Here is an 11,442-nt window from a genome sequence, read left to right as displayed (position 1 = left end):
GCAACACCCCCTCCCCATCCTGCTCTGTCCCCTGTCCTTCTGCAGCTTTCCCTCAACCTCCATTCCCCTCCCCCCTTTAACTTTCCTCCACCCCTAGTGACTAAGGGAGTCAGTGTCCTGGCCAGGTGTCTAGCTAGAGGATGTCCAAAGAAGGGTCCAAGAGGCCCCCCTAATGGTACAGAGGTTAGAGTCCCAGAGCTATCAAGCTATGACCAACCACTGGGGCATGAGTTTGATCCCTGGCCAGGGAGCTGACCCACATGGCGCAGCAGCAGACCTCTCCTGTCTCGACCGCTGCTCCCCTCAGCAGTGTATTTCAGTAGGTCCGCCTATTCTGCTCCCCACTCTGTCTCTGGTGATCTTCTTAGCCCCCCTCCATCTCCACCCCCACCCCCGCACCTCTTGCCTACACCCCAGTTCTATGCAAAAAAAAAATCTTAAAAAGACCCAAGAGCAGAATGGAGGGGTTGCCTGGATGACCCCATCTTTTTCCAAGCCCTGCTCGCCCCCCTCCCTCCACGAAAGAAGCAAACTTCCAACCTCCAGCTATTCGTTGGAGATCAGTGGGGAGCGTGTAGCCCAGCGGTCCCCCTGCTCCGGGGGACTTCCCTCCTAACGCGCTCTTATCTTGCTGGGAGGGGAAATCGCTGCCCAGCTCACTCGGTCAACTCTTGGGATTGCCGAGGCGGGCTCTTGCTCTCCTTGTCCCGCTCACCCTTTTCCAAGCCCTCCAGCTGCCAATGTGGAGGCGGTGCAGGGTTTACGCTGTGGGAGCGGCGAGTTCCAGATCAGTTCGGGGCCCAGGGACGTTGAGTCACTTGCCGAGAAGTCACCAGTACCACAGTTTGCCAAAACCTAGGGCAGCGCGCGCGCCTACCCTTGCGCCCTAGTGCCTTCCTGAAGAAACGACCGCGGCCCCCGCCACACACGCACGCACCACTCGAAGAAAACGAGGCGCCCGAGAAGGCGCGACCTCAGCGCCCCGCTCCGGAGCCATCTTGGAAGACACGGAGACCAAAGACCTAGACCCCGGAGAAGGCGAACGCGCGACGAGACCAGGAGACAAACTGCGAGGCGCGCGGCGAGCAAACCCGACGCCGCCGAAGTGGGAGGGCCGCGGGCTCGGCGGGCCCGGGCGTGGCCTCGGAATGCGCGCCGGCCCGTCTAGTGAGTCGGGGCGCGCGTCCCGAGGAGGCGGGGAGAGGAGGGCTCGCCGCCGAGCGACGGGAATGAATGGAGGGGGCGGGGCGGCGGGGGGCTGGGCCCGGCCGAGGGGAGGGGGCGGGGACCCACCGCGCGCATAAAGCGGACGCCAGGGCCGCCTCCCCCGACCCGCGGCGGGGCACGGCTGCGTGGTCCGGGGGCCACGGACCTTCCCAGAGCCTTCCCCGCCCCGCCCCGCCTCCAGCCCGGCGACGCCTGCGAGGGCGCGCGGCCCCGAAGGCGCCTGGTCCGCACCGTCCGGCAGAGTCGCCGCGGGCGCGCAGGAGCAGCCCGCCGGGGGTCGACAGGAGCGCGGTGAGCGCCCGGCGGGACCCCGCCTTCGGCGGCTCGGCCCGGGGCGGGGCGCTGGCGGCCTTAGGACCCGGGCGGGCGCGGGGGTGTGTCGCCGGCTCCAAGCTGGGGGTCCCAGAGCTCGGGGTGAGGGCCCGGGAGTGGGCGCTCTGTGTGCGGCGGCCCCCGGGCGCACGGCGCGTCTCCAGCGTGCGGCGGGTGCGGGAGCCCCGGGCGAGCGGGAGGCCGTCGGGGCTCAGCCTCGGGCGGGCGGGCGCGGCGGGGCGCGGCGGGGCGGGGCGGCGGCGAGAGGCCCTGGGGCTTCCTTCTTGGGGCCGAGGGACTCGGCTGTGAATTTGGCGACGGAGGGGCGCGAGTCCGGCTGGGCACGCGGTTGTGTCTGTGGGACCTGGGACGGCTTCCTGGGCTTTGCGCGCTGATCTAATACTCTGCTCTCGCCGCCCTGAAATTCTTGAGTTTTTGAAAAAATGAGGTGGTGAGTGGCGGGGTGCGGAGCTGGGCGGTGGGCGGGGCGGGGCGCTCGCGTCTTACCCCCGGCGGCGCCCGCTCTGCTGCCCGCGGCCGCCGCGGAAACCTGTCACGGTCAGCCGGGACCCCTTCTGGCCCTGCCCGGGGGACCTGCCCACGCTTAGCAGACCCCGGGGTGCTGGCTCGCTCTGTGTGGCCGAGTGGTCTCTCCTTGCGGCCGTGACACCTGAGGGCCACGGTGGGGCTTGTAAGACCGTTTACCTGCACGCGGCAAGCCCGGGAGGGGGGTAGGGCGGCCCCGTCCCCACCCTTCCAGGCCCTCGCTGCCCTAGCCCTGTGGCCTCTGCGGCCCCGCTTGCCAGCTTTACTGCCCTGACCCCTCCCTTCTGGGTGCAGCCCTGGATCCTGCCGCTCGCGTCGGACTGCATCCTCTACCACCCCCACCCCGCACCCCAGGATCTCGGAGCATGGAGGCGCTTTCCTCTCGCGCACGCGGCCCCTCCTGTCGCTTCCTTCCTAGCTCCTCGCGGCTCAACCTTCGGGGCCCGACGTGGGGAGCACGCAGAGCTAACCCCCACCCACTTCTCCCAACCACGCCTCCTGCCGGGAGGCCTGGAACGTGGGTGGCACCTAGGGGAGGAGGCAGTTGCTGGGTCTGTCCCCGTGCGACCCTGGCTCTTGAGGCTGGGGGCGAATGCGCGTGTGATGAGTGTTAATGGCCCCAAGGACCAACCTGAGAGCAAGGAGCAAGGTGTTGGGAAGAGGCTCCAGCCCAGGACCGGGACTTGGCAGCGGAGCCCAGAGCCCGAGGCTGGAGAGAGGGTGGTTGCCTGTTACAGGGAGAGACAAAGGATTGCCATCTCACCTGGCAGGATTGCTTCCTCTGGGCCTGATGGCTGAATTCTACAGTCAGGAAATCCTGCAGAAATTTTCAGGATACTGTTATTAACTCCTGGAGAAAACATGCAAAGAAAATCTTCCTTCTCTCCTCTACCCTTTCCACCTGGGCTGCGCCTAGCAGATGCACTGAGAAGTAACAGGCAGGCTTCCCCGGCTCCTTAAGAAATCCTTCCCTAGGACTATCCTCTGCTTTTTCCTTCCCAGCGTGGCCTGGGTAAAGTCCCTGGGATGGGTGAGAAGGAAGCAGCTGGGAGGTGGTTCCACCTCCTAAGCAGATGGACACCTGGAAACTGCAGGACAGGTCATGGTGACAATTCTTTGGCTTCCCTTGCAGAACACCCGCCCATCATGTCGCAGAATAGATTCCTGGAGGATACAGGTCAGTAGTGTCAGTGTGGGTGTGTTTGTAGAGAAGAGAGCTCCTTGGTCAAAAGTCTCTCTGGGAACTGGTCCATCCACCTGGGTCCCCTGCATTGCCCTGCCTGGTCCTCTGCCGATGCTCATTGCCTCTGGATCCTCCCCTGAAGTAGGGTGTGGGCAGAGGGGCAGTTGGCACTGTCCTGGCAAGTCTCCAGTCCTGGGGGAGCAGGCACGCCCTTTCCACCTGGTGATCTCCCATGGCTCACCATCATTATGCCCTGGTTACCTGAGCGGGCTTCAGCCAAGTGTTGGGTATGGCCACATCCCTCAGTTCCTGGCCTTCTGACCCCGTGTGTGTGTGTGTGTGGGGGGGGGGTGATGACACTGAACCTCTAAATAAACTCTCTGTGCTTTAGTTTTCCCTGTTTGCATCAGGCTAGCCCCCCACCCCACCCCCCCATGACTCCAGGCAGACTTCATGCCACCCATGCTATACCTTGGCCCCAGAAATGGCCTGGTCAGCAGCGGGTGTTTAGTGGGACAGTGCTTGGACAGAGTGATGATGTGCTCTTATTCAGAGCCCCCGAGGCATGTTAGGTATGGCACCCCAGAACATTTGTGGGAACCTGATAGTGTCAGCTGGACAATTGACCAGCTAGAGCCCAGGGTGGGGAAAAGGGAGCGCTGTGAGAGGCGTGCTGGGGAATAGTGGGTGCTGGTGGGGGTGACAAGGGAGGTGGAGCAGGTCAGGACTGGGGACGCAGGCAGTTTAAGCAAAGCAGGCCTGCAGTTGGGGAGGAAGGAGTTTTATAGACTCGAACTCCATGATCAAAGTGGGAATTAAATCTTTTGACTTCAATTAGCTCTTCTCTGGACTCTGGGCTGGGGAGTCTTGGTAGCAGGGGCCTGGTGCCTCCTGCCCAGAAGGGGGCCTGGCTGAGGACAGGCACTGGGGGGACAGGGCCTGGATGTGCAGAGGAAACTGGCGGGCAGCTATGGAAGTGAGTCAGGGCGAGTCACTGCCTGGCGGCGGAGACGTGTTGTGACCCTCCCTGTCCCTGCACAGGTGTTTTTTGACATTGGTGAGGTCTGGGCCCCCTTTCTGGGAATGCCCCCAAGTGGTGCATCATAGAAGACCCACAGGACAGTTAGGAAGAGGTGCTGGCTGATGGAGCGTGAGGCAGAGCCCTACAAGGACTTCCTAGAGGAGGAGGGATCTATTGACCCAGGAGGAAGCCCTCAGCTTGGAGGTCAGGTGTGCCTGATAGGCCTGTGGATGAGAGATTCCAGTGGAGCATGGGATAAGGCCCCAGGGAACAGGAGTGGCAGGGCTGGCTTAAAGGTCCTTCCACAGGGGCGGACCAGCAAGGCTCTGGGAAGACAACGGGAACATTTGCAAGTTACTAAGAAGCCTTCCCATGGGAGGGACCTGTGACCTGGGGAAGGTGCAGGAACAAAGGGGCAGACTAGGAGAAAGGGGCAGCAGGCTCTGTGCTCGGGACTCCCCAAGACACCATGACATACCCCTCAGCCACCATGTGTGGAGGCCTGAGATGGCGCCTCCTTCTGGGGGTCCTATTGCCTGTCACTCCCTGGCTCTATTTTTCTGGCTCTCCTGCTTCTTGAGCCTTGTCTAATACCTGCCCTGGGTCTTTCAGCCTTTGTGTTTTGCCATACCTACCATCCCTGGGGAAAGGTGCTTTAAGACCGTGGGGCAGCAAGACAGGGAGGGGGCCAGGTCTGGACCCTGGAATCTGGGGGATCTGCATGGGCAGGGACCAGGCCATCTTAGCTGAGTCGTTGTACTGTGTGCTGGCCCAGAGTTTGTGAAACGAATGTAATTGAGGGTGTGCAGGGTTCGGAACAGTGCCAGGCCCTGGCTCCTGCAGCTGAGGAATGTTGGGCTGAGCTAGGACTAGATAATCAACCTGCTTGCCGGGCCTGCGCTTTCCTTCCTGGCCCCCCTCACCAATCAGAGTGCCAAGTGGCGCATTCCAGGGGCCCCGGCTTCTTGGGGCTTCTTGGGCTTGGAGTCTCCCTGCCGTGTGTGCCATTGGCGGCCAAGCCCTCCTGGTCTCGGGTCTCTCCTGGTGGCGGTGGGTGTCTAGGCTACTTCAAGTGTGACACCGATGATAACTCTGAAACTCGTGAGAGCCTGGGGGATGAGGTCTTCGACACGGTCAACTCCTCCATTGTGTCTGCTGAGAGCATCCGTTTTTTTGTCAACGTCAACCTGGAGGTGCCGCCCACCCAGGCTGGTATGTTGGTTGCAGCAAGCCCTCGGGGGAGGGCAGGGCACTGGGCAGTGAAGGCCTCACTCCACCAAGAGACACCTGAAGAGGTGGGCCCTTGAACCCTCCCGCTCTTCTCTAGCTGACAGTGAATCGTCCGGCGGCTGCGGGCTCCTGCACACCTCCCGAAAGGTGAGTGCCCCCCCCCCCCCACCCAGGCTGTTGGTCCCGGCCACTCGCTGCAGGTGGAGGTGGCTGCTTCCTGAGAGCTGTCATGCCAGCCCGAGCCTTCCCTCCGGCAGCGGGTCCTGGGGCAGCCTGAGACCACCAGGCAGTGACAGTGGGTCTCAGTCGTGGTTCTGCCCGTGGGGTCCCCGCAGTACCTGAAGTTAAAGAACTTCGAGGAAGAGATCCGGGCGCACCGTGACCTAGACGGCTTCCTGGCCCGGGCCAGCATCATCCTGAACGAGACAGCCACCTTGCTGGACGACGTGCTGCGGGCCATGCTGCACCGCTTAGCCCACGACCCCCACAACACCGAGCCCAACTGGAACCTGGACCTGCTCATGGCCATCCTCTTCACAGACGCCGGGACCCCCATGGGGGGTAAAGGTGAGGCCTATCTCCCCCTGGCTGGGAAGGTTAGGGAGGGGGCTGCTGACCCCTGCCCCCTTCCACTCTGCCCTCAGTCCACCTGCTGTCGGAAACCATCCAAGGCGTCACTGCCACTGTCACGGGGTTGCAATACCAGCAGTCGTGGCTCTGCATCACGTGAGTTGCCAGCCCTCCACCTTTGGCCCCCCAGGTGTTCACATGGGAGTCAGGCGGCCTGTGTCCCTGCAGAGGCTGACTCACCCAGCTTCCCGGGAGAGGGGTGAACAGGCCCCCAACACGGTTTTTAGTCTCCCTCACAGAGGTCACTGTGAAGGGTTCTGTTGTCAAAGTTGTGGGCTCTGGGGGGGAGCACCCCAGCTCCCAAGGATGGCAGCCGTGTGCTGTGTGTGCTCCCCGGCCCTGCAGCTGTACCTCCAAGGCCCTGGTGAAGCGGCACGTGTGCATCAGCCGCCTGGTTCGCCCGCAGAACTGGGGGGAGAATTCCTGCGAGGTGCGCTTCGTCATTCTGGTGCTCACCCCGCCCAAGATGGTGAGTAGGGGCGTGGGCTGCCACCGTTTCCTGGGGAGGAGGGCTCCAGGTTACGCTGTACTCCTTGGAGGCTCATCTTCCACATGTGTGGGACCCCAGAGAGAGCTGTCCTCTGAAGGCTCTCCTTTTTCTCACCCTACTCCTTCAGCTCCTCAGAAGGGTGCTTGCTAGGTCCTTGGCAGGCCCTAGTTTCCCCCGGAAATGCCTAAAAGGTTGCATTTCCTTCTTTGTTTATTTTAATGAAGGTATAGTGACATAACATTGTATTAGTTTCAGTTATACCGCATAATAATTCAGTACTTGGATATTTTGTGCAATGATCACAGCGAGTCTGGTTAATTTCCATCACTACACATAGCTGCAGATTTTTCCTTCTCAGATCTTCTCTTTTAGCAACAACACAGTGTGAAGGGGGGGTGCAGCTCAGTGACCCAGGTTGGGGAGGTAAGAAAGGTTGCCGAGGGGCAGGTTGGACATTGAGTTCATAGGCAGGGTTGACCTCGGCCAGACAAGAGGGAGAAGTCCTGGGGCGACTGGAAGCTCCCTGCAAATCAGGCAAAGCAGCAGACAGTGTGGACAGCACTGTGACGGGCAGCTGGGCAGGCATTCCTCCATCACCGCCATGTCACGGTCCACGATTGCAGACTCGTGTTCTGTAAACAAGACTAGTCCTTGAGATTATAAAAACTCAGGAGTCTATGAAAATGCTAGATGGATGTTTGAGTGATCTGCTGACCTGGTGGCAATCCTGACAGGGTCTGCTCGAGCTTGCACTTGGGGGACGTGGTCAGCCTTGGAATTGGGGGACACACCCTGCTTCTACCTCATGGGGACAGTGCCTGCTCCGTGCTTGGGAATGGCAAAGGCAGGGCAGGGTCCCTCTACTCTGCAAGGGCTGCAGATATAACCCTCTCATCCCCCAGAAAAGCACCAAGACTGCGTCAGAAGTGGGGCGCACCTTCGCCACCATGTTTTTGGACATCACCTTCCGCCAGAAGCTCCTAACAACCCGCACAGAGGAAGAATTCAAGGAGGCCCTGGTACATCAGAGACACCTGCTGTCCCGGGTGAGCCAGTGTCCAATGACGGTACCCAGTATGAACTCCAGCTGCGTGCAAAGACCCCTTCAGGTACAAGGGAGAGGTAGGCCTGGGAGGGCAGTGAGGGGCATGGCAGGGGCACTAACAGGCACTGTCCTCCCAGCCCCCACAGCACAAGGATTTTCTTCCCGTGGGGAAGGGCATCCGGGAGGACATTGCCCGCAGGCTTCCTGTGTACCCGCTGGACTTCACTGATGGTACGTAGCCCTGTGGCCTATCGGCACAGAGTCCAGCCTGTGGCTTAGGCCCTGCCTGTCCTGCCCGTCTAACGAACCCTCCATCTTGTGCCCCACACCTAGGCATTATCGGGAAGAACAAGAGTGTGGGTAAATACATCACCACCACCCTGTTCCTCTACTTCGCCTGCCTCCTGCCCACAATCGCTTTTGGGTCCCTCAATGATGAGAACACTAACGGGGCCATCGGTAAGGGACGGCGGACGGCAGGGGTGTGTCTGGGCAGGGCCCGGGGTTGCGGGCTCTCCTGACCTCCCCACTTCCTCAGATGTGCAGAAGACCATCGCTGGGCAGAGCATTGGTGGCCTCTTGTATGCACTCTTCTCCGGGCAGCCGCTGGTCGTGCTGTTGACCACCGCACCCCTGGCCCTCTACATCCAAGGTGCAGTGGCTGAGGCAGGGACGTGGCTCCTGCAGTCCCTGTCCCAGCTGAGCCTCACTGCCCACCCCTGTCCCACTGCCTGCAGTGATCCGTGGCATCTGTGACGACTACCATCTGGACTTCAATGCCTTCTATGCATGGACGGGCCTGTGGAACAGTTTCTTCCTCACGCTTTATGCCCTCTTTAACCTCAGCCTGGTCATGAGTCTCTTCAAGAGGTGATAGGGCCTTCCCTTTGCTGCGAGGACCCTCAAAATAGCAGGGAAACCAACGCCAGGGATTGGGGTCAGCCTCCTCAACCCTATAGCCCTAGAGCAATGGGGTGCCCACCAAATCACTGCCCCTGGGGTAAAGCCTGGAACCCAGGTCCTCTTTGTGATAGGAGGAAGCCACGCAGAAGCTGAGGGGACTCCCTGTGCCCCCGAAAAGGACAAGCCACCCCCATCTTATGAAACATATCACTCCCTGGCAGGTCGACGGAGGAGATCATTGCCCTGTTTATTTCCATCACATTCGTGCTGGATGCTGTCAAGGGCATGGTCAAAAGTGAGTGTACAGCTGTTGGCCACCTGCTGTAGGGGCAGCTGAGCCAAGATGGGGGGCCATGGGCCATGGTTGAGGCAGCCAAGTATTCAAGCTAGTTGCCCCAGGAACCAGAGCGTCCTGGGGAGTCATGACTGGCACAGGGCAGCAGCTCCATGTACTGCAGGATAACAGGTCTGCTCAGACCTGCGGGCCAGGCAGCGGGCCAGGCAGGATGTCACATACAGCAGATGGATGACGTCAATGTGTGGGAATGGCGGGTGGGATGGACAGGTTGATGGGGTCCTGGCTACCAGAGGCCAGGCCCCACCCCACTGCTTCCCCTCCTTCCCCCAGAAGCCCTTTCTCCCCACAGGGCCCCTCCACCCACATCCAGGAGGAAACTGGGCGCAGCCTTGCACAGCCCAGATGGCTGAGGCCTGTTGGCCTGTATCCACAGTCTTCCAGAAGTACTACTATGGCCCTAACACTGGGAACTACCATGCAGAAAGCACTTCCCTGGTCAGCCTGCTGGGCCTCAACACCAGCCTCCACACTTCCCTCAACACCAGCCTCCTGGCCAGCCCGATGGAGCTGACCCCAGGAAGCAGCCATCCTGAGAACGCAGGCCGAGAGACTGCAGTGCTCAGCCTCTTCATCATGCTGGGCACACTGTGGCTGGGCTACACCCTCTACCAATTCAAGAAGAGGTGAGGGGAGCCTAAGGGGCGAGGGGAAGGGGACACAAACCTCCCAGCTATGCTGATACACTGACCTGTGTCCCAGCCCCTACCTGCACCCCTACATGCGTGAGATCCTGTCAGACTGCGCCCTGCCCATCTCGGTGCTCATCTTCTCCCTCATCTGCTCCTACGGCTTCCGGGAAATTAAGAGTAAGTCCACCAGGCTGGAGTGGGGGGTGTGCAGAGTTGCTCCTGGGGTGGCTGCAGGCTTGAGCAAGAGGCTGTACCCTTCTGCAGTGAGCAAGTTCCGCTACAACCCCAGCAAGAGCCTGTTTGAGATGGCCCAGATGCACTCGCTGTCCCTGGCGGCCATTGGTGGTGCCATGGGCCTTGGCTTCCTGCTCTCCTTGCTCTTCTTCATTGAGCAGAACCTGGTGGCCGCCTTGGCTAATGCACCAGAGAACAGGTTTGCAGGGCTAGGTGGGGAGGGGTGTGTGCCCAACCCCCAAGGGGCCACTGGGGCCCTGTCCATACGTGCCCCTGTCTGCGCAGGCTGGTGAAAGGCACTGCCTACCACTGGGACCTCCTGCTCATCGCCATCATCAACACGGGGCTGTCTCTGTTTGGGCTGCCCTGGATCCACGCTGCCTACCCCCACTCCCCGCTGCATGTGCGGTTACTGGCTTTGGTGGAGGAGCGTGTGGAGAACGGGCACATTTATGAGACGTGAGTATGCCAGGGGCCAGTCATGTGGACCAGGGTGTGGGCAAGCCTGGGCTATGTGGGACCCAGGGAGGACATGTCACCATGAACCGGACAGAGGTGACCTGCCCTCTGTGACTACACAGCATCGTGAGTGTGAAGGAGACACGGCTGACCACACTGGGCGCCAGCATCCTGGTGGGCTTCTCCCTCCTGCTGCTGCCCTTCCCGCTGCAGTGGATCCCCAAGCCGGTGCTCTACGGCCTCTTCCTCTACATCGCATTTACCTCCATCGACGGCAACCAGCTCTTTGAGCGTATGGCCCTGCTACTCAAGGAGCAGGTGAGGGTCTGGCCCTGAGAGCGAGGGGGTGGGCCGGGGGAGGCAGACCTACCCACACGTGGTCCCTGCTGCCCACAGACTTCATACCCACCCACCCACTACATCCGGCACGTGCCCCAGAGGAAGATCCACTACTTCACGGGCCTACAGATCCTGCAGCTACTGCTGCTCTGTGCCTTCGGCGTGAGCAGCCTGCCCTACATGAAGATGATCTTCCCCCTCATCATGATTGCCATGATCCCCATCCGGTACCAGCGGGCAGGAGGGCCCCGCTGCGGGGAGGAGTGGGTGGGCCAGGGCTGGGGGTGTCCTCTCTATGGCCCAGCACTCATCTGGACCCACCTGTTCCCCACCTGTTCCCCCTACCCTAGCTACAAGCTGCTGCCCCAAATCATTGAAGCCAAATACTTGGACGCCATGGATGCTGAGCACTGAGACCCTGACTGGCAGGCCTTGGCCACATCTGCCCCCCTGTCCCTCGGGCCCTTCCCAGGCTGGCGCTATGACTATGTGTGTGGAGGGGGTGACTGTCTTTGGGGTGTTGCCCTGTGCTGTGCCCCTTCACAGTTCCTGATCGGCCTAGGGCATCTGGGCGTTGTGGGGGTTAAGTTGTATGTCCATCCCTCTCCCCTAGCTTTGGGCTAAGAACACTGTTCAGGGCAGCTTCTGCCCAGGGTGGGGCTAAACAGGACGGATTTTCTTTTGATAAAAGAGATGCCTGAGAGAGAAACCATTTCCTTGATTGTGTAAGGAACTCGCTGTATGCACATTAGAGAATAAAGCTTCTGTCTCTACGCTCCTGTCTCTGTGAGCCTGCACCCCTGCTGACCCATCCCATGCCCCTGGAAGGCCACCTG

At 60.8% G+C, this 11,442-nt stretch overlaps 1 protein-coding gene across 5 annotated transcripts; it reads left to right on the top strand.

The window, feature by feature from the left end:
- The first annotated feature begins 1,468 nt into the window (after positions 1-1,468).
- On the top strand, positions 1,469-11,392 carry SLC4A11 (solute carrier family 4 member 11). Of its 5 annotated transcripts, none has more exons than XM_054697513.1 (20): positions 1,469-1,518; positions 3,218-3,262; positions 5,352-5,501; positions 5,617-5,666; positions 5,855-6,086; positions 6,164-6,245; positions 6,495-6,618; positions 7,542-7,748; positions 7,822-7,915; positions 8,018-8,143; positions 8,223-8,336; positions 8,422-8,554; positions 8,809-8,882; positions 9,235-9,568; positions 9,645-9,751; positions 9,839-10,007; positions 10,094-10,267; positions 10,390-10,585; positions 10,664-10,833; positions 10,957-11,392. In XM_054697513.1, exons 2-20 carry the CDS (start codon positions 3,232-3,234, stop codon positions 11,018-11,020), a joined length of 2,631 nt encoding a protein of 876 aa, XP_054553488.1. In that variant the 5' UTR covers positions 1,469-1,518; positions 3,218-3,231; the 3' UTR covers positions 11,021-11,392. The 5 variants fall into 5 exon arrangements, with proteins under 5 accessions (XP_054553488.1, XP_037354177.1, XP_037354161.1 ...); XM_037498280.2 differs by having other exon boundaries at positions 1,489-1,518; positions 9,319-9,568; XM_037498264.2 differs by lacking the exon at positions 1,469-1,518 and adding an exon at positions 1,976-1,990.
- Positions 11,393-11,442: the final 50 nt, after the last annotated feature.

The sequence above is a fragment of the Talpa occidentalis genome, unplaced genomic scaffold (genome assembly GCF_014898055.3).
Source record: "Talpa occidentalis isolate TD23 unplaced genomic scaffold, MPIMG_talOcc4v2.1 talOcc4.10, whole genome shotgun sequence".
In the NCBI taxonomy this organism is placed as follows: Eukaryota; Metazoa; Chordata; class Mammalia; order Eulipotyphla; family Talpidae; genus Talpa; species Talpa occidentalis.
This window is presented reverse-complemented; position numbering and strand designations above follow the sequence as displayed.